This window comes from Vidua chalybeata, chromosome 1 (assembly GCF_026979565.1).
Source record: "Vidua chalybeata isolate OUT-0048 chromosome 1, bVidCha1 merged haplotype, whole genome shotgun sequence".
NCBI lineage: Eukaryota > Metazoa > Chordata > Aves > Passeriformes > Viduidae > Vidua > Vidua chalybeata.
Window position 1 is genome coordinate 55171657 of NC_071530.1, and position 22151 is coordinate 55193807.

Consider the following 22151-nt stretch of genomic DNA (forward strand, 5'->3'; position numbering starts at 1 on the left):
TAATCAGTTTGGTAGTTTTTATAATTGTGCTGGTTTCCAACTACACACAGATTCTGTAGCTACTAAAGATACTTAGTCCTCAGGTCTTTAAACCAAATTTACAAGAAATGCTTCCTCCACATTCTTTCATATTTGTTATTTTGCATTGTCTTCTTGGTACAAAATTTGGAGGACAATCTCTCTCCTGAAACCATTCTGTTTACCCTGGGGAGATTTTCAGCCTTGTGTTACTAATGAATGTCAAGCAGACTTCCATCACTAGAGACTACATAAGTCCACCCACAGGAAGCAAGTCTTGATAGCAGATAACCTTAATGTTTTGTATTAACCAACTTTTGGAGGCGGAATAAAGAAGTTGCTGGTAGAATTAAAGGCAGAGATTGACATAGTCCAGACTGAAATACCTGTTCTGTCCCCAGATTTATTCAGTCTCAGAATTTTAAAGAGAGTCATGGATGTCACAGAGTTTCTCTTCTTAATTAGGGCCAGAGGACTTGGAAGTGCTTATTAAGGGAGCTGCATTTCTGTCAAAATGAATAATGTAACTTCGTGGAAAAATCACTTCAAGTTTCTTGCAGCATTTGTGATCAATAACATTTCATGTTGCATGGTTTCCTTATATTCTCTTCTTTCTTCGCTTCCCTTACATTCAAGGCTCTTGAGATCTGCCAGCAGAGAAACTTTGTAGAAGAGACAGTCTATCTTCTAAGTAAGTAACTCAGAATAAATAACTGTGATCAGTTACAACACTTTTAAACTTGTAATAAAGTTTATGGTGTGAAGATATATTATCTAATATCTAAACCCAAAAACATGATTTAGAAAATAAAGCACTGGATTGATATTATGTCTTAACTTCATATGTTGTGTTACTATGTTTTTTACTAGGTGTTCTTCTGAGTTTCTGGAAGTGTTGCAGAGGTTTTTGGGAACAAGTTGGGTGGGGAGGTATTTCTGATACAATCTCCAAGAGAAGAGTTTGTTTTGAAAAGAGAGGAGAAATTAAACAAATGTTTTATTCTGAATACATCTCAGAAGCTTGGTATTATTTTTTCCTGAGATGAAAGATCTGCTTATATTGCTTTCTATCATTTTTTTCCCATAAAATTAGTTGTAAATTAACTCCTTCAGCTGGCCAAGAAATCTACCTGTGAATGAGAGGCATTGGAAGACTTACATGTATGTTTATATATTAGTCATGAACAGAATAGTAAACATTTTTTAAACAATCTCTGGTTCAGTAAAAAGAATATTTTGTGGACCATTTCAGTTCAGTGGAGAGCAGGATTTACTAATGAAATTGTTTTAAAAATAGTTCATAATTTCTGCTACTTCTTCCTGTTTCCTCTTATTTTTCACGGGTGTAAGCCGTGCTATATTTACTGCTAATTAAGAGGGCTCATGTGGGCCCTTGAAGCTGGTATTTCATGTTATAGTTTACATCTGTACACATACACACACTCCCCGTCATGTTAGATGTTGCTGCAGTTCAGAACCCCAGATATGACCTAACACATCCTTGAGAAAGCCTCCAGGTCCCAGTCCAGCAACCTACTCCAAGCACTTTTTCATATTATACTGATTTGAATTCCTACATCTGAATTGACTAGATTTGGCCTTAGTTGAATTAGTTTGAGTCAACTTCACACTTACAAAATTCTTACTGAAAGAGCACTGAACACTGATGAGCAATTAGCATTTATAGTCTCTTATTTTTCCTTCCAGGCAGAATGGGTAATAGTCGCAGTGCCTTGAAGATGATAATGGAAGAATTGCAAGGTGTAGATAAAGCTATTGAATTTGCCAAGGAACAAGATGATGGAGAACTTTGGGAAGATCTCATTCTATATTCTATTGACAAACCACGTAAGTGGGATAGTTTCTGAGAAGCTTGCATGCTATTGCAAATAAAGGATTGAATTGCTCACATGTATGTTAGAGAAGGTGTTTTTGTATGGTCAGGGAGGTGTTCTAGTTTGTTCTGTCCTACTGTGCATAAAAACTTGCAGTAAGGCAGTGTGAGGGTATGCTACACAATGAATACTTGGAGGCTTAACATTGAATAAGCTCTGCATAATTCTGTCCTTAATGACAAATCAAGGGGACAGTAGTGCTTTTAGTTTAGCAGAATGAGACTTTATTTTTAGACAGACTCAAAACACATTATGCAGGTTTGATGAGGATTTTGCGTACTATCTGCTTCCCTTCAAGATTCTGAAAATGAAAAGCCTACACCTTTCTTCCCTCAGTAAAAAAACTAATTTATTTTGTTTCTGTGTTACAAAGGTAAGATTGGTAATAATGAGTGCATTTTGCTTTTCATTCATTATATTAATAGCTACTCCAAGTTAAAAGGTTAGATGGACTCAGAAACATAAGTATCAGTGTTGTCAATGAGGCAGATTCAAAGAAGTTCAAATGACTAAGAAAACAGAGAATTTTCTTAACTATCTACTCCATTAGTTTTTGCATCCTCTTCTGGGTCTTTAAATCAAGACTGTAAAGTCTCTCTTGGGACCTCTTTTATGGGGGATTGAGAGTCTTGTAGAATTAGTGTCAGAATATGTATCTTTTCATCCCTTGGTTGCTAATTTTGAAAGGAAGACGTGACCAGAATCTGTTAAACCTCAAGAAGAGTGTCATTCTCAAATTACCCATACTTGAATGCATCACTAAAAGTGATGCTACAATCAGTGATGCCTTTAGAGCAAAAGGGATTCAAAGCATACAGAATTCTCTCAGTAACTCTATGTAACAGTTTCTGCCTATATGCAGAGCAGCTCTATTGATATTCTTTAGTTGTGGGGGTTGAAGAAAAACCACGGCATTGAGTCATCATTTTAGTGGGTTTTTTAGCCAGATACTCTTCAAAAAGCAAAAGACTTCTATCATGTCACTCTCACCAATGTTTAGAAATACATTGAAATCAGGTTAGGTGCTTGAAAGTTTGTTTTTAAATCCTGGAACTGGGAATGGAATTACCACATAAAGTAGTTATTAGTAGTTAAACACTATTTGTTTGAGTGCTCTTTTTATTTAATCAAAATGCATTATTTACTTGTGAGTTTGTGCTGGAGATTCAGTTACCACTTTGCTGAATACACTAGAAGTTCTGTAAGTTGCCAGACTCTATCTTCCTCACCTTCCCAAAGGCTTGTATTCAAGTAAATGCAGCTGCAAAAAACATACAAAGACTGTAACAGAGACTTAGTGTTTTCACTTAGTAGAGAACTGTCAAGTAGCTTGTCACCAAAGTATCCTTTAATCAGTTATTTTGCTGGATTGTTTTTCTTAATTTCTTTGTCTCTTGGTTTTCACAGCTTTTATTACTGGTTTGTTGAACAATATTGGAACCCATGTTGATCCTATTCTTTTGATCCACCGCATTAAGGAAGGCATGGAGATTCCTAATTTGAGAGACTCACTAGTGAAAATTCTTCAGGACTACAACTTGCAGGTAGATGTTGCAGTCTTCGTGGGATACTAATTTTCAGGGAGACAGCAAACCATCTTTGTCAATGAACAGCACAAGAAATTGCTATTGTGATTTGTTCAGTCATTGGTCATGGACACTGTGGGCCAATACAAAACTATTATAGAAATAGTGGAAATTTGCCAAGATTTCTTGATGGCTTCTAGCCCTTCTAAATGTCTTCTGTACTGTCATAAGCCTGGTGGGTAAGTAGAACTGGAAGCATCTTGAGTGATTCAGCCTATTTTACACTGCCCAGCTGTCCAGTATTGGAAAGTTTCATGACCAGTACTTCTCATTCTGTTTTACATGAATGCAGAGGCAGAATGGAGGCAGAATGCAACATGCCCTTTCTGAAACATTCATCAGGTGTTAGAGCCGTATGTTAAGTGTCATACTAACTGAAGGAAGATGAACTTTTAAAATGAAATTCATGTCAATGATGCAGAATCAGTTGGTTAGAGCATGATTCTAATAATGCCGAGGTTGTAGATTCAGTTCCTGTATTATGGACCATTCACTTTACAGTTGGACTCAGTGCTGCTTCCAACTCAGAATATTCTGTGCCTGTTTATGCATTTTTAAGAACATTGACTGTTAACTGGATTATGGAAGTTCTTACCCCAGCATAATTATACAGGTATGTGCAGTCCCCTGCATGGTTGGTTCTGACACATATTTTGTAAGAACTTACAAGAAGCATAACTTTCAGTGTTCCCTGTAAGTAGCCAGCAGAGTGTTTTGCATTGCATATTTTAAATCTCCCTGCTACAAAAGGAGTTCTAAACTTGAATTGTCTGTTATGCTGTTCTGCATCGCTCTACTGAAAGATACAGATGCCTCCAGTGTGACTATGCAAAGTCCAAGAAAACGTAGCTTAGTAGGCAGCTGAAATTCCGATTTTCTGAGCCTCAAATACTTGTTCCCCATCTGGTATTTGTCTTCCAAAATTTCGAGGAAATAGATGGACTCAATGGTTACATTAAGGTCATGGCTGGTATCTTGCTAGGCCAACAAAAACCCGTATCTCCTTTCAGGGCAGGGTTTAAGCCTTTCTAAGGCTTTTCCATTCTTTTTTTTAATGTGAACTTCAGATTATGACTTTGGCTATTTCAAAGATGCATTTTACATTTCTTCATCTCCTGACACTTGTAAATAGATACATGTTTGCATATAATGCATGTTTTAACATTACTTCAGGTTTTTACTTCATTGGGTGAAGTCCAAAGCTACTATCCTTCCAAAATGATAATAGCTAAATACCATAATGCATTTCAACAGTTGCATGTTAATCTTGCTGCTGTCAGTACCACCACTGATCCTCCTATTCCTGCATTCTCATGAAATCAAAATGTAATATTTGTTGTGTTTGCAGGCAGACTGAGAAAGTGCTGTAAGCATAGCTTCAGCTTTACACATATACAGAGTACATTATGTGGCTTCAGGCAAAGCTGATGACATCAATATGGTCATATTTGGGGGATGGAAATACAATTTTTTCTTGAAATACCGTTAAACAGAATTACTTTTGGACTAAAAGCATGTATTTAATCTTGAGAATGATACCTAAAATGATTTACTGTTAGCTTTGAAATGATTCATGGATTTCAAATTAATTGATTTTGAAGTAGAGTTGGATAGCTCTAGGGGTAAAATTTAGATTTCATAGGGATAATAGAAATTATAGAAGATTTGTGCTTGGCTTTCTTGTCTGATAGAGAAAAGTATAGCCCAAAAAAGGGCAATATTTCATTAGAGAAATGTAAGTTATAGTTTAAAATAAGTCTGTTCCTTAAGTGTTACTGGCAACATGAAGTGCACTGGTTATGAACAGATGGTATATCTACATGGAAATTTAGAGATCTTATTGCTGGTCTTGCACACTCACCAAAGTAGCCAATTTTATAGAGGGACTCAAATTTTATAGAAGGACTGTTTTTGTTATTGCTGCCTCATTAGCTGTTTTAAAGCTAGTCTTCAGTGTGTTTGTATGATACCTGGTCATACCTCTGTACATACTGTGTAGGTTCATTCTGAGAAGTCACTGGCCTTTATTCTGGCCTGGCACAACTCTGGCTTTTGGTAGAAACCTCTTGATGTGTGTGGGAATCCAGGGCATCCCTCTCTGGCTGCCCTGGAAGGTCTGGGACCCTGGCAGGGGGTCAGGAATCCCCCTGTACAGAGCCCTGAAAGACACTGTCTCTGATCTCTATCCATAGAAAAGAGTTTTCAATCTTACAGGATGAATTACAAGGTCTGAGTGTTTGATATAAGTAGTAATTAGTGTGGCACAGGTGCAAAAGTAGAATTTTAGGATTCTAGATAAGGGGTTCAAAGGAGGCAAGATGGAGGAAACTGGGTGTACCTTGTCCTTTTTCTTCTTCTTCATGCCCTCCATGTTTCACTGTGGTGTTGGCATTTTTCTATTGGTTTTGGCTGGGGACACACTGTTCAACATGGGCGATAGATATTGGCACGTTATTGTAAATATAGCACACGTAGATTCTAGTATATAATGTTTGTAACATCCCACTGAGGGGCAGAGCCCCGCATGCTGCAGTGCAAGACAGACCTGCTGCAGGTCAGAGAGAAAATATTTTAGATAAGAAGAAATAAGCAACCTTGAAAACCAGCACAGACTAATTACAACTCCTTCTTTGGCAGCAGGGCTGAAAGACAGAGACTTTCTACAATCTTGGGAGCATTTAAATATCACAGATCCTGACAGATGTGTAGCATGAAGCATACCAGACATTTTGAACTCACTCAGAAATACAAATTCCACTGGATTTTCTATATCTTCATCTTTTTGGATCTTGAGCTCTGTATGCATATAAGTTTTATTATTCTCATTTTCAAAGGCAAAAAGAATCTTATGCTAGGATCCACGAAGGAGGAGCGCAGGTCGAAAGAGAACCTGCTGCTTGACTTGCAAGTCACTGCCTAACAAAAACTGTGCTGGTCTTTTCATAATGATGGCTTCCCAAAAGCTGTTACTGCTGTGCCATTATATTGTTTAATTGTGGGCTCCTTTTTCAAGCCCTGATAAGATTGTTTTATGCCAATGTAAGCGTGCAAATGCAAATTTCGTATTATGCTTTTGAATTTCCATACCAGTAAACTTTACTTAGGTGTGATATGAAATATGGGTAGGAGTTAAAAGCAGTGTCTGTCTTTGACAGACCTTGTCTTTTTGAGAACAGTCCTTTCCATCCCAGCAAAACCAAGTAAATCAAACTGAGTGGCTACCAAAGTATGTGTGACTCACAGTATGCATTAGAGAGTCCAACAAGAAAGTGTACTAATGCAAATTTTGTTGTAATTTTTTTTTTAATATGGACTCTTCCTTGAATAATTTTTAATAATGTTGGTAGGTTGTAGACTGATGGCTTCACTTTAAAAAATTGCCACCCACCAGATGAAATGCTGCCACTGCTCTATATGCTACTCTAAGCTCACCTCAGCTTTGTGATTAACCTTTGAAATGTGGTCACTACCAACCAACCAAGCATAGCACTAAAAGCAGAATTAGATAGTGTTTTGGGCAAAAATAAAACATAGATCATGTATGACTTTTTTCTGCAATTCTGCCATGAGCTTAAAACTGAGCACACTCCATCTCAAGAAGCTTAAAACTGAGCACACACCATCTCAAGAAGGGAAATATTTAAGTGTTTTTTTGAATTGGGATTAAACCTTGAAGTGATTTTTTTTTTGTTTTTTTACCCATTAAGATAATTTATTTTGGTGTTTTGTCTTTGACATTGTTTGAGTTAATGTATTAAAACCATAGTACCTAATCAAATGACCCTGATTGTAATGATGAAAGTTTATTTACTGCTGAATGCTGATTTTAGTATTTATACACAGTAACACTCACAAACAACAAAGTTATGGAGACAAGGACAAAGTTATAGTTCTTTGCATTTTAATAGGAGCATTTATCAAATAAAGTGTAGTCTGAAGCTTTTTTACTGCTTCTGAAATCTACTTTGTTGCTGTCATAAATTTGTAGATAAATTAGACAGGTTATCTTAAGGAGAAAACTGCTTACTTATTACAAATTACACATTCCTAGTGGGTTTTTTTTAAGTGCAAATGAATGAGCATTCTCCAGGTTTCTAAAGCATTGTATCACACATCTCCCAAAGAAGGCTGATAGTAAAATCTCCCTGTACACTTGTGAGTTAATTATAAGCCTGTTGTGCTTTCCAAATGTATAAAATAGGTGTCTTTTCAGCTTTGGTTTGTATCTGAATGAAATGTAGGAACTGCTTGTGGTATTGGAAGAGGCTTAAATAACCTCCCTTGTTTTAGAAAGAAATGCTTAATTTTTCACCCTTTCTATGTAATTTGTTAGAATAAATCTTTGGAAGATGTTGGTTTTCTAAAATTACTTTTCCCCTAGCTTTAATATACAGAAGCAATTTGTTTAGATCTGGTACTTAGAGATTTTGTGGATTACCCATTTTACTCAAACATTTACTTAATAGTTTACACTTTGAACCTGCAGTAACTCTGATAGGCAACAGACATTGATCCATTCACAGAACTCACATCAATCCATTCATAATAGAGTTTATGAACTAGCAGAACCCAATGAAAACCAATGAATGTTGCTTGAAACAGCATCTGGAAAAACTGTTAGGTTATGCTCCTGAATATAACTAAAAATGCTGTTCAGATACCTTGGAGGCACTAGAGGGCAGGTGGCAGCTTGCACAGGAGGACATGTGCCTTTTGGCTGTAAAGACTAAAAATCACGTGTTTTTAATTGTGGCAGTGATGCTGTTTAAAAGAATTTGGTTAATTGGCCTTGAGAAACTTGGACTTGTTTGTGGGTTAAGCTGAATCAAGGCCTGAATTAATTCCAATAGTTTTGAGTATACCCTTTCAAATTAACTCCATACTACAGTGCTTCTTTAAAGATAATGTTAGGCTTGATTTACAAATGTAAATCAAGACTGTTTTAATCAAATAGAATGGTTTATGCCTAATATCTTCCCTAATATAGCCAGAAAACAAACCTTTTTTTGCAATAACAGCTTTGATTTATTTTCATTAATTTCACAAAATGCATTATTTCTGCCTAAAACTTCTTTCTGTAGGTGCATGAGGCTGTCATGCCTGTGCTCACAATTACATGCTTTTGAAGGATAAATAAAATTCAGTTTCATCCTCAGTTCTGTTTCTTCTTTGAAAGTGGTTTCATCACAGATTTATGCCCATTGTCAGTTTTAAGTAGTTCAACTTAACCTTAGGGTCCACAGTTAGCTATTTCTCTCCCCTTTAATGAAGCTCTCCCTCTCTTGACTCAAATTCCCTTTCCTTTGCTTTCTGCAAGTCTTAATTTATCCATTTTTGAGGTCTTCAAATAAATTCCTACAGAAGTAGGATTTTGAAGTTGAGAATTTATTACCATGACATTTTATATTTTGCATTGTGATTTTTCCTTTTATATAATAATGGCTGCCTACTGTATTCCATTTCTAGCAAAATAAGGTCTGGCAGTCATTAAATGTGGTATGGAAAAATCTTAGTGCTGTTTAAATAATGTGAGAAAGTGCATATTTTTTAAAATATGTGTTTTATCAGATATTTATGTTACTCTTGGGTTTTAAGGCATCAAACAGAATTGAGGTTTTCCAGTGAGCTAGTGATGTCTATTGTTTCCCTCTTAATTGTTCTTTCTTTTAAATTATTTTTTTCTATTAGCACACTGTATTTTAATTAAGAAATGCTAGGACACACTTCCATATTCCCATTGTATCTTTGTTCTGCTTCTTTCATTAAACATGGTCACAGCACCAAGGTTGTCAGAGTTCAAGAAACATTTAGACAATGTTCAGAGGCACTTGGTATGATTCTTGGTGCTGTCCTATGCAGGGCTGGGAGTTGGACTTGACACAGTCTCATTCAGTTGTCCTTGCTATAAGTTTCTTGTATTTTTTTCAAATCTAGCAACTTTTTTTTTTTTTAGAACAAAATTTTACATTCTTTGTTGCCTTTGGATAAAGTTGGCAAGGGAAAGACATAGCCAGATTGTTCCTGAGATTATCAACAGATAAAAAATGATTAATTTTCTAAGTGCTTGCCCTGTAGATCTGCATTTAGTTGCTGGTGCTCTGAAATGTTTTATAGCTCAATGTCTCCAATACTGGAAAAGTGTCATTCACCTGTTGATATGCCCCATTTGAAATGCTCACAGTGTTAATTTTTTAATGTACTTTGGATTTGCAGTCTTATCTGCGTATCATTCTTAGAAGTATGTCTTTATTACTTCAGAATGTGTATGTGGAAAGGTAGAGTTTTGGACAGTGTCCATCTGGCTGTAAAGTCTATTATTCTGTTTCTTCTTAGGTATTTGCATTAGCTGTATTTTGCGCTGTCTTAGAATGCTCTATCTCCTGTAATACAAATGATCAGAAGAAAGGAATGAATATTGCTTCCTTATACCCGTCTTTTAGTAGGGTTGGTCACATTATAATTGACTGTGAGTATTTTTGGAAAGCAGTTTTCAAAGGAATTGTTGTCTTGGAAAACAAATTTCCAAACATCAGTTTTAGAGGAGGAAGAAAAAATTCCAAAATACCTAATGGGGTTTGTCATCTTTCCATACTTACTCCATTAATATTGTGAAATAAGGTTCTATATAATTGTTATGCTCTTGCTTCTTCTGTGTTTAAAAACCATTTCAGGCAATGACATGTCAATCTAATGAAAAATACCAAATAAGTTAAAAGGGAGCTAAGACTTTTGCTGAAGAGGAGTGAACTAGGGACCTTTGGTTAGTTGCATGGACATTCAATACTGCTTATTAAATGACTCCTCAGCAGGATATATGTGTGAACAAAATATATTTTGAATTGCAGTGTTTATGAAGGTCTTATGATTATCAAATATCTTTTCTGAAGAAGATGGGAAAGATACAGGAAGAATAATTTTGAAATGGTTTGGAAATTAATTCTGAGGGGCACTGTAAAAATTCCTCTCTGTTGAAATTTGTTAACACCATCTCATAGAAAGACATTCATAATTATGATAACAGTATCTTTGTAAAGAATTCTGTTTCTTGATGTTTGTTTTTGTTTTGTGGGGTTTTGGTTTTTTTTTTTTTTTTTTGGTGAGATTTCATTTAGGTAGAGGTGATGGCAACAAAAGGTTCCTCCTTTGCCTCCTTTATAATACCTTGAAAAGTTTTAAACATTCCTTGCACTCACTTTGGCAGCAAAAACAAAATTATGACTTGTCAAGATAGTTGATATGCCCATCTATTAAACAACCGCTGTCTTTAATGTTCTTTGCACCAACAGATCTTGCTGCGGGAAGGTTGCAAAAAGATACTCGTTGCTGATTCTCTTTCTTTATTGAAGAAAATGCATCGAACTCAGATGAAGGGTGTTCTAGTTGATGGTGGGTACAGAGGAAACATGATGACTTTCAAGATTTTAAAGACTATTTTATATAGACTGTTTATATACCTCCTGACTGTCTGCTTTGGAAGCTGTCCAAAAGCCTAGATTTTTTACCATATCTGTAGAGTGTAGTAGGATACTTGATGCTTTTCCCCTTTGCAAAGGAACTACTTGTATTTCAAAAACTATAAGTTCCAGCATGCAGCTGTTTCTCTTGATCATGCTATGCATAGCCAGTAATGTATTGTGTCCTGCAGTTTGTCTGTAAAAGTGAAAATGCTGTTTAGTGACAACATGGACAGCAGATGGTAATAATCTGCAACCAAAGCAAAAAATACAAGAAGATTGTCAGAAACAGTTGGAAATATTTTGCAAGGTGCTAATGATGCATGTGAGCAGCACTGTAATTCACACCAGCTGAGTGTTAATAGCAAGAGACAAAAGCTGACAGGACAGAGTACCAGAGCTTCTGCTCCAAAATGCTGCAGAGTTAACAGCCACCCATCCCATGCTCCTTGTTTCAGTCTGCCTTTTGTCTCTTCAGCACTGATCCTAAACAGCCTCAATCCTGCAGTTCTACCATCATCAGATCTAAATATTTATTGCGTTGTTAATAGAATGCTACTTCAGTATTGCTCTTCAATTTTTAATAGAATCTGTTAGGCATCTTAAGTAAATGCTTTAGGACCAAGCTCAATTTCTGTAATAGCAATATGTTCATGCTTGCTTTATAAAAAAGTAAACATGGAGTTTGTTAACAAAGCTTAATTTTCTTTTGTTTTTCAGAGGAGAATATCTGTGAATCATGTCTGTCTCCAATACTTCCTTCAGGTAGGATGCTTTTCCAGGAAAAAAAAAAAGAGGCTGTAATTTTTTTTAGTAGTACTTTAAGAGGAACCACTGTTTGCTTTTATTCACAAAAATGTGTAATATCCCTTGGTGATTGCTGTATAAATTTCAATCTCCTATGCAAAGCTTGCTTTTGAATTCTGACATAGAAGTGGAGTCTAATTGAACATTTTTTGTTGCAGTAAACCCAGATATTCTTTCTTACTCAACTTTGACTTCCTTATTTTCTGTTTTGAATACATGGAATTCAAGGCAGCTTTTCATTCCATCAACATACGTATTCTCAAAGATTATTAGAATCACAAACGTAAGCCACCAAATCTTGTCCACCTCTGTTGGATTATTCACACTGAACTTGTAGATTGTAAAATTTTATGGAATGTATTTTTTGTCTGAATGGTGGTGAGTTCTTGGTTTCAGTCTTGAGTGCCACATTTGCAACATCTTAAAACCAACTAGCTTTAGAACACCTTCTAAAGTTAGTTGTGAAACTAGAAATTCAGGATGTTATTTCAGAGATGTACATTCTTCAAGGCAACTATAGTCCAGAAATATCAATGTAGTTGTTGGGTGTCTTAAAAAGAAATAGTTCTACTAAGAGAATATCTGTCGTGGCCTATTAAAGCAAGAATATATAAGACAAAGCATGTGTACAGACATTTGTTTGTTTTCTAAGTGTTAATAGCCTGATAGAATCACTTAAAATTTATCTGGTTTCTACCATTTTTCACTTAAATAAATAAATAAAAACAACTATACTGGGATCATGTGCAGCAATATACAGACAAGGAGAATCTGGCAGAGGGGAATGTGCTTGGAAGTATGTGTGTTGAGGAAAAAAGAGCCCGGTAGAATGCGAATGATGCTCGTGAGTGAGATGGTTATTCATTAGATATGTAGATGTTGTATTTAGGGTTCTAAATTGGCTAAATATTCATGTGGGAATGAAAACTCACATCATGCACCTCGGCAGCTTGTTGCCAAATTTCAGGATCATGGCATGCAGTGTAGGCTCTAGAACTGCTCAGTGTTCTGGTTCTCTTCACACTAGTGCAATAATTTTTCTGCTAACTTTTCTTCAAAGCAGCTGCATTATTTGATGGTAATAAATCAAATTTAGCATGTAGCATATATTGAAATGAAAAATTCCTGATAGAAAGGTATACAGTATCTAAGCCAGAGAAAAAAGTTTTTTTGTAACTCCATCACTGGCACACGTTTCCTGAAACCATCACTCCTAATGGTTGCTATGAATGAGCCAGAATAATTTGGAAATTATTTTGAGAGATGTTACTTGAAGTTTCTCTGTGTATAATAGAATGTGGGCATATATTTCTGTAGCCACTAAATCATTTGTTTCATTGCCCTGTTGAAATGAATTTATTTTTCTGTTTCCCAGATGCATCCAAGTCCTTCAGTGTGGTAGTGTTCCACTGCAGACACATGTTTCACAGAGAGTGCCTACCTGTATCTAACACAGTAAGGAATTAGCTTAATATGTCTGACACCTTTGCCGAAGATAAAGTCACACATTTTCTTTTGTCAGCTCTGGAGAAGGGCATGGGTCTATAAGGAATTGCATGATTATAGTAATAACTTGTGATGATACAACATAGTAGAATGTGACCAAGGAAAGGGAGTTTAAGGATACTGCAACTAAAGTTCATCCAATGTAGAAAGAAATCACTGCTATTTGAACAGTATTTATCACTTTCTGCAATCTGAGACATACAGGGAATACAGTCTGTCTAATTTTTTAGTTCTTTTCCATTCCAGCTTTTACTTTAACTAAACATTCTCAAAGATGAGAATAAAGATAGTTTCTCAAGTGAACCATATTAAATGATTCTGACCTGGAAGACAAAAATCAGTCATGTCAGAGTGATTATTTAAATATCTTTGTAATCATCCTTATGGTCAAAACATTTTTTTCTTTGTAAGTTTTTTGGGGGTTGGTTTGTTTGTTCAATTAATACAAAGCAAAAAATAACTTCTAGATATAACAGGGTTTAAATTTAGGAACAAAAGCATTCGAATGGTAAAAAAATCACATAGAAAATTAAATGTAACTCTTTAAGATTCTGTATGTATCTCTGAAAATTAACATGCAGTGAAAAAATAGCTTTAGTGAATCACTTCATCTGTAAGTAAACAAAGTGCTTGTAGCCATATGGTACAGCATGGATACTTAAATATGTTAGGAAAAGCTGAATGTATTAGATCATTTGTACAAGAAAGCCCAACAATTAGTAAATATTTCTTCAATATTTACCACAAATTTTATTGTGAGAAATAATCTAAAATTTGTCTAGCATTCTCAATTTTCTGGGGCAGGTGACTGGTTAGGTGGAATTTTTAAATGTTACGTAGATATTATATTATATTATATTATATTATATTATATTATATTATATTATATTATATTATATTATATTAATTCATAGACAATATGTATAAATACAGGGATGTATGCATGTAACAGAGCCAAATTTCCCCTGTTACATTGTATTATGTGGCCTCAGTTGATCAGTCATGTTACTGATATTTGGTTATCGGTGACATACTGAAATGCAAATAGTGCATGCACAAAATGCACACAGAGCTAAACACAGAATAACAATAAACACATCTTTGATGTCAAATGACAGTATTTGGGCCCTGATCTCATTTGTTGGAAATCTGTGGAGCACTACCCAAAGACACAGCAGTGACTAAGGCATCCAGTGGTTATTGGAGCTGACCAAGTGACTTTACTCTCATATTTATATATGAAGATAATCAGTGATGTTTTTCACTGTGTACTTTTCATTTTTGGTGTGGAGGAAGTTTGACATTACTCTTCTGGCAGGTGGTGGTAATACCCTTGGAGTGAGTGGTGAGTTGTGCTGCCCTCTGACTCCAGAACAGCCTGCCTTACTTATGGTTTTCTATATTGTCTTCCCTCACCTATCCATGACTATGTTGATTGGGAACAGTCTGTGAGCAGTAATGTTGAGAAGGGCATTAGCACTTTTCATTCATCTTCACACATTCTGATGTGGCTATATTTCTCTGAGAGATTCCTGTTTTCTTTTTTGATTTAGGTATCTTCTGTCCAGTTCTGCAATATATGCAGTGCCAAACACAGGGGGCCAGGAAGTGCAGTCCTGGAGATGAAGAAATAGCAGTGGCCTAGTTCTCCATGTCAGTCAGTGACACCAAATCTGTTAGGACCATGCAGAGCCACTGTAATTTTCCATTTCTGTATATAATTTTGATTGTGATTTAAAAGCAGTTCCTGTAGTTTATCCTGTTTATTGAATATTTTAGGTCATGAGAAAATGTGAAAATCTTTCCCTGGTAAGTCTTCGTTATGCAATTCATATGTCATAGTTCCTTTGCTCAGCTTGTTACTTCATTCTGGAACAGAAAAAAATAAATAAAATGGGAAGAAAAAACCCACACAATTTAGAGATTTGTGTTTGCTATCAGTTAATGTGCTTTACAGTTTGGAATCACATCAGGCTTATGGTTGGATATTGTAAAGAAAAATGTAATGCCATGAATTCAGCTCGTCAGACTACTTCAGTCCTGATTTAGTCTGTTAGGGAGCTGTTTACCTTGAGACCCATAGGAGTCTGACTGCTTTCAGTGGAATTGCTTCAGAACTTGAAGTTGTGTGCCAGCTCATGTCTTTAGTTAACAAATTTGTTAACTGTGAATTCCGTACATTGGCAATTTGCCTTGGTTACATATTCATAGTTCATTGGAACTGGTTAATTTCTCAATTCATCTTCACAATGCAGTAGTTTAAAGTGAGCTTTTCTCATGTTCAACTCATCCAGAAACCTTATTTTTAAAAGTCAGCAGTAGGTCTTTACACTTATTTTATGTGTGGTTGAAGTGCATGGTTTCATTTAAGTGCAAGGGGAAAAAATGTATCTGACCTTTCAAAGGTAAGATTTCTAGAAGTTTCTTCTGGCCTTAGCAATTTAACAGCTAAGTTAAATAAGTCAATTGGATGTTAACAAAACGATATTTTTCATTTGAACTGTGTTCAAATGAAGTGTTGATCCAAAGGAAGTGATCTTTGAGAATGTCTTCACAGTAATGTAATCTGTTTATAATATATACTGACTAAATTCAATATAAGCATCTTTTCCTGAAGAAAAGTAGTCAGAACTCCCAAGTTATTTTTCTGCTTTTTAATAACTTGAGTTTGAAAGTAAAAATATATTATTTTGCCATCAAATTGTACTGTTTGAACAAGTTAACATACTAACATGCTAAGTTCTAAAATAATGGTATATACTGCAGTCTATCTGTAAAACTGGAAAATACGGTACTTTTAATACTATACCTTCTTCTATACCTTATTCCCATGTAAGTACACCTTAAAATAATTTCTACTGTGGAAACTTGGGTTTCTAGTTTATGTATATTCATAATATTCTTTTAAAATCCTCTAGGCATTTGGTCTAGCAATCTGAAGAATGATTTTTTGTTGTCCATTGTACAGATCTGTATAATACTGGAATAAAAATTTATGTGTTTAGAAATGCTAGGATTTACTCTGCATGATTACATAGGCAAAACAATCATTAAAAGACTAGATCTTTCAAAAGCATACTAATCTTTTGTGTTAATACAGACAGTCGAGGGAAAAAAATTGTGCAAATTATTAATGAACATAGATTAGGTGGAATAACAGAAGGGTAGGAAGTTTGTAGTACAGGGAATAGTCTGCATACATCAAGCTTCACAGATAAGAATTAGTGCCTGGCTTTGCAGCTGTTTGTTTTCAGCAGCTACTACATATTCTCAGGTACATTGTTCCTTTACCCATTCTTCACTACACTGATCAGGAAAGCTGCTTTGATTCCTAGTAAATGAAATGTTCCAGTGACCTTAAGGGTTGTTTCACCATGATGTTTGAGTTATTGCATGCCATGCCTGTAAAAATTTAAAAACTTTTTTAAACCCCCCATCTTCAGTAGCTTTAAGCAGCTTTTCTGTGTTCTATCCTAAGAATGCAATAAGCTGTCAGCTTACAGGAGGAGAAAGTCAAACTACTTCTATACCTGTATATGGAAAAGTGTCCTGTAGATTAGAGTTACATGATAATTTCAGGAAGGTATATTTTTTTACTTCAGCTTGGCCATAAATTCCCTAAAGCATTTGAGCATTCTGTGACTCAGTTTGCTAGTCTGCCATCATCAGCAATCATACTGCATTATAGCCTGGCATATTCTTTGCATTATGCAAGTAATTTTAAATCACTGTATGAAAATCTAATAAAAATCTTCTCTAAATTCAAAACTTCTTTCATTTGGGCTTCAGGGACTACCCTTTTCATGTTCCTGAAGTCTAAATTTGTTCACTAAGATTCAACAGGAAATGTGCAGACTTGACTTTGATACACTCTTCTTCCTAAGAAGCCTTTATATCATAGAAAATGTCTGATATTAGAGTCTAAAATATTAAGCTACCCAAGAGCTTTCATTCTGAAGAAGAATTTTGCATAAGAATTAACTGTAAAGTTGCAGAGCCTATCAGAAGAGTACAGAGTAGCACTTAATCAGTTTCAATTGCTCTTACTTCAGATGCCAAAGTTCTTGTGCTTCTAAGGTAAGCTTAAAATAAACATAAAAGCTATTTTTTCTCTGATACATCCAGTTCTGTGTGAGTTCTTGACCAATAAAGGTAACTGAAAGGATTTGTGATGGATCAAGTAAGTATAAACTGGTTTGTCATATCAAAACAGAGAAAACTATTTTGGCTTGTAAGCAGGACATCTCACCCCCTGACAAGAACTTACATTGTTAACCAGTCAGGTAACTTAAACAGGACAAGCTGGCTTGTATAGAGTTATTTTCATTCCTTAGGGTTAATACTGGTCTCCCAACTGCCAATAAACATCTTGCTGTTGAAGTGAGATCTGGCAAGATAGGTTGGATTTCTGACTGACAGACACTCACTTTACAAACTACAAAAGCCACACCAAACTTTCATAGAGCTGAAATCTTCTATACATTTTCCTGGAAATGTATGGAGCTTTCTCCATGAGTAGGGATGCCTGCTTTGCAGTTACTTTCCAGGGCTTACAGGCAGGAATTTTTCTACATTATTGTCATTTCAGCTGTAAGTTATATTCGACTCCTAATCAATACTATTTCTTTTGGTAGCTTTACTATAGGTACCTTGATAGTCTGCAGTGTTATATGTTATGCTGTAATCTACTAATAGTTCTTTACTTTTATACTCTGTAGTAACTAATCTGATCAAGATCTTTATCTGTTATTTCTTGTCTGTTTATTAAATAATTAATTTTTATAAATAGACCTGATCTGCCATCCTTAGAACTTGCCCAAGTGATTTCTTGAATTTAAACTGTTGTCAAAATCTAAGCCTAAGGCAGGGCTTGTTTAAAGCTGCCACTCATCCTGTGACAGGCTAAAGTGAGTCTTCAGATTATTTTTCTCATCTTTCCTTGTTTTATTATTTTAAACCGTCAATGCTGTGTGATAGGCTTGGTGAAAATGTTGGGCTACACTGAAGATTTTAGGGGTCCTAAGAGAGTGGGGAGCTAGAGGTGCCTGCTAAGCATGAGGCTATTTAGTCCTGCTGAGAGCTCAGTTAAAGTGGACAGCATCATGATAAAGGTTGACTTCTGCAAAAGGAGGAGTTAATTGTTCTACTGGATCAGCGATGTATTGAATCAACTGTGTGTGGCAATTGGGCAAGAGTCTGCTGCCCACCCTGACATAATTCAGTGGGTCAGTTAATACTTCAAGAAGTAGTTCTATAGGCAAAGGTATGTTTTCTAAAGCTGCACTACAGGAAACATTGAACACATTGGGTATTGTGTATTGGAACATAAGTTCAGTTTCTGACACTGATCTTGTGTTATGGAGCAAGAGCAAAGACAAAATGAGTTGCATCCCCATTTTTGGATGCATATTTTCCATAATAATTTCCATACATTTTGGCTGATAATTGGGTGGAGGTCGTCAGTATTCTGTATAGAATGTACAGGTTGGTCTAGCAAATTTTCATCATAGGAAATTTAATTACTTTCCATCTTAGGCTTAATGTTTATTCAGCTAGAGTCTTTTAAGCAGGCACTGTTTTATTTTTTGCTATTGAGTAGACTACCACAGTGATTTTCTGCTTGCTGAGTAGAGTTCCTGACTGTAATTCAAGGGAGCTGGAATTGCAAATAATCTCTTGAATAAAAACATCACAGTGGATTTCCTGCTTCTGAAATGATGTGATTTAGCATTCAAGTACTGTATGTCTGCAGCCGCCTTAGAAATACAGTGCCATCTCTGCACGGTGGTTGCCCTGGTCCTTGCCTATGCTATTTGACAGCAGTTTGGAAAACTACTTCCAGAAAAATTCTTACCTAATGCTGAACATTATGTAAATGAGGAAACATCTGAGAAGCTAGTTTCCCATCTCCTATTGTACAATTCTGGCCTCTTATTCAGGCAGTATAACTTTTAACCCTGTTTGTAAATGCTAGACATAACATCAGGGTCTCTTCCTCTCTGGAAAGCTTCCCCCTCAAGTGCATCTTTGCCAAATACTTGCTGTAAATCAACTGCTGTACTTTCAAAACAACTTAAACAAGACTAGTAAGAAAATAAGTACCTCATGTAGAGAATGACTCTTTAATTACATACTTTTGGGACTGTCTACTTATTCTACTGTGCCATGAAAAATTAATTTACTTTTGGAATTAGAAATGTCCATAGATTATGTTTTTTCTGTTCTTCAAGACAATGTGTGCTTTCTTTTACTGTAATCAAATATTAAATTATGCAGAAAACAGAATGTCTGAAGTGTCTGAGGCATCAAATGTACAAGAGAATAGAGTATGTGAGAAGTTAATGAGTCATAGTGGGAACAACCTAAATTTAGCCTTTAAAGCTTTCCATAAATGGAGATCATAATATGTTTTTGCAATAGAGCAGGTCTTAGGTAAGATCTGACTGCGACATTCACCCAGGAGTCTGTAATGTGAATGGACAAGGCTGCCAGGATTGTGCTTAGGACCAGTCATGATGCAGGAGTCAGAAATGTGTTGAGTGGAGGCTGATACCCCTTCAGCCTGAAGGAGCTGCCAGAGGTGGAGATGTAGTAGTATAGTTAAGGGCTAGGAAGTGGCAGGAGCTGCAGAGGGCACTTGAATTGTTGGTAGGGTTTTTCTGCCCTTGCTTTTAGTCAGATCCCAATAGAATTTAAATCTCATTAGATTGACAAGGTTCCTCATTTAGATATCTTGGGTAGCCATAAAATCACACTTAGCAAGATGTTCATTGGATGACATGTTGCAAACAGATTTATCTGTTTCTGGTGAGAACGATGGATGGGAGCCATAATAAATAAGTTATGATTTTTTTTTAATCAATTTAAGTGAAATGTTCTTAAAAATGAGTAATTGTCTCACATTTTATCATGTTGTGTTTGCAATAAAGTAGTAGCATGGGAAGGTGGAGATGACAACAGTGTTTTTATTGTGTAGGACCTGTTCAGTAACAGCTATTTTTGCACATGCTGGCACAAGAAATACTGAAGCACTTTTCAGTGTGTCCAACTCTAATGTGTTTCTATTGAGTCTTCATCTGGAAATTTTTCAAAATCATGAAGATCTGTAGTTAAGCAAAGCCAAAGCTGGGAAGCATTTTCCCTGTGTTTCCTTGAACATTTCAGCCAATCATATATTTCTGGCATAGCTTAGTTCTATGCTGTGCAGACTTTCGTTCTCTCTGCAGTATCAAAAGACTTTCTAGTGATGTGCTAAGAGAAATATGATCCATTTTCATTATTTCATAATCATTCTTTCTCTCTTTTCTCCTTCTCCCCTTCATTCACTGCTCACCACTCCCCTCTGAATTTGTGTGAGTGCCTATTTTTTAACTGTGTAGTGATTCTCAGTCATTATCTGCAAACACATTGTGCTGTGTATGTGTTAAAGTATGTGCTTTGTATATCCTGTGGCAGCTACCCAGGTCTTTGTTCATCCTTAGTTCCTGGAAGAGTTCATTATCTGGTGTCAAGCTAAGGAAAACATTTTCCTTCAGAGGTAAACTTTCCAGGACAACGCTTTCAGTGGTGCAAAGAGACTCACTGAGATAGGAAGGGACCTTTCAAATCATCTAATCCAGCCAGTTCCCCTGCTCCAGCACTGGTTGCTCCATCACCTTCCCAGAGATTAATTGAGTCTAACAAGCCTGTGGTTTTCCAGATCCTACTTCTTGCTCTCTAAAGTTGGTTATATGGTTAAAATGAGAACTAGAACTTTGAAAAGTTAAATTTACTTTTTTCCAGTCTTCAGAAACCTCTTCTGATTAACATGGTCTTTCAAAGATAATCAAGAACATCTTTTTCATGCTGTAGGTTTTGTGCCTGGGTATTTTATGATGTTGTAGTCTAGTCCAGAGATGAAGCCAGTATAAACTATTTTTGGGTTAAATCATGTTACCCAGCCAAAGAGGACATACTTCTAAATGCTTGGCTTGGGCAGAAGTGTTATTCACAGAAGCAGCACTGAGTTCCTTAGCAGTGGTAAAAATGCAGTGGCCACTGCTATCTTGGTCCAAGAGCAGCCACATGGCCAGAACCACGTGGCCAAGATCAGGGCGGCTGGGGCAGCGCCAGGTGGCCGCAGCTATTTTGGCATGGCTCGCAATGATCTTTATTTCCTTAGCCACTTTTAGCCAGCCATGCTGCGAACAGAAGGGCAAATGTGGCGGCAGCAGCTTTTCCATTTTGGCAGTCCACATGAAGAGAGGTGCTGAGTAGAGCCAGTGGTGGGCATAGCCTGTATGATGCCAGCAGGGATGACATGACCAGCAGTGAGAGGCATGGCAAGCAATTCCCCGGACGGGATCAATCCTTTAGTGTTGCAGAACTCTATAACATCTTTTCAATTAATAGAACTTGAGAACAAATAAACCTACGTACACCAATTGTCTTCTGAGTCAGAGAAAAAGTGAAGACACGTGAAGAGAACAATATGGCAACACTAAGGTCAGTGCAAAAGGAGGGAGGGGGAGGAAGAAGTGCTCTGAGCATTGGAGCTGACATTCTTCTGCAAGCCATAGTAAGGACTATAATACAACACACTGTGTTATTGTAATTCATGAAGTGCATGAGGGGATGCAGCATTCACCCGCAGCCCATGAGAAAAAGGCAAAGGTGTGATAAGGTGGGAGGCTTGAACAGAGAGAACCCTTGCGTCCAGAGATAGAAGAAGACCCTTGCTTTTATACTAGAACAGCTCATCCTTATAAACAAAACCCCATTGTGAGAAACACAACTCATTATTTAAAATTTTTGTAAAAGTTATTAAGGGATAAAAGGGATAAAATCCAGTGCTTGGGTGCTTGGCTATTTGCCAAAAACACCCCATTAACTTAAACCATGTTCCT

At 36.2% G+C, this 22151-nt stretch overlaps 1 protein-coding gene across 4 annotated transcripts in view; it reads left to right on the plus strand.

The window, feature by feature from the left end:
- VPS41 (VPS41 subunit of HOPS complex) overlaps positions 1-16274 on the plus strand; it is a 137961-nt gene extending 121687 nt beyond the window's left edge. For all 4 annotated transcript variants that reach the window (XM_053944158.1, XM_053944168.1, XM_053944181.1 and 1 more), the window contains 7 exons: positions 655-709; positions 1726-1866; positions 3321-3457; positions 10786-10885; positions 11674-11718; positions 13136-13215; positions 14820-16274. In XM_053944158.1, the coding sequence (XP_053800133.1) occupies positions 655-709; positions 1726-1866; positions 3321-3457; positions 10786-10885; positions 11674-11718; positions 13136-13215; positions 14820-14900 (639 nt within the window). In that variant the 3' untranslated portion in view covers positions 14901-16274. The remainder of the gene's footprint in view (positions 1-654; positions 710-1725; positions 1867-3320; positions 3458-10785; positions 10886-11673; positions 11719-13135; positions 13216-14819) is intronic.
- Positions 16275-22151: the final 5877 nt, after the last annotated feature.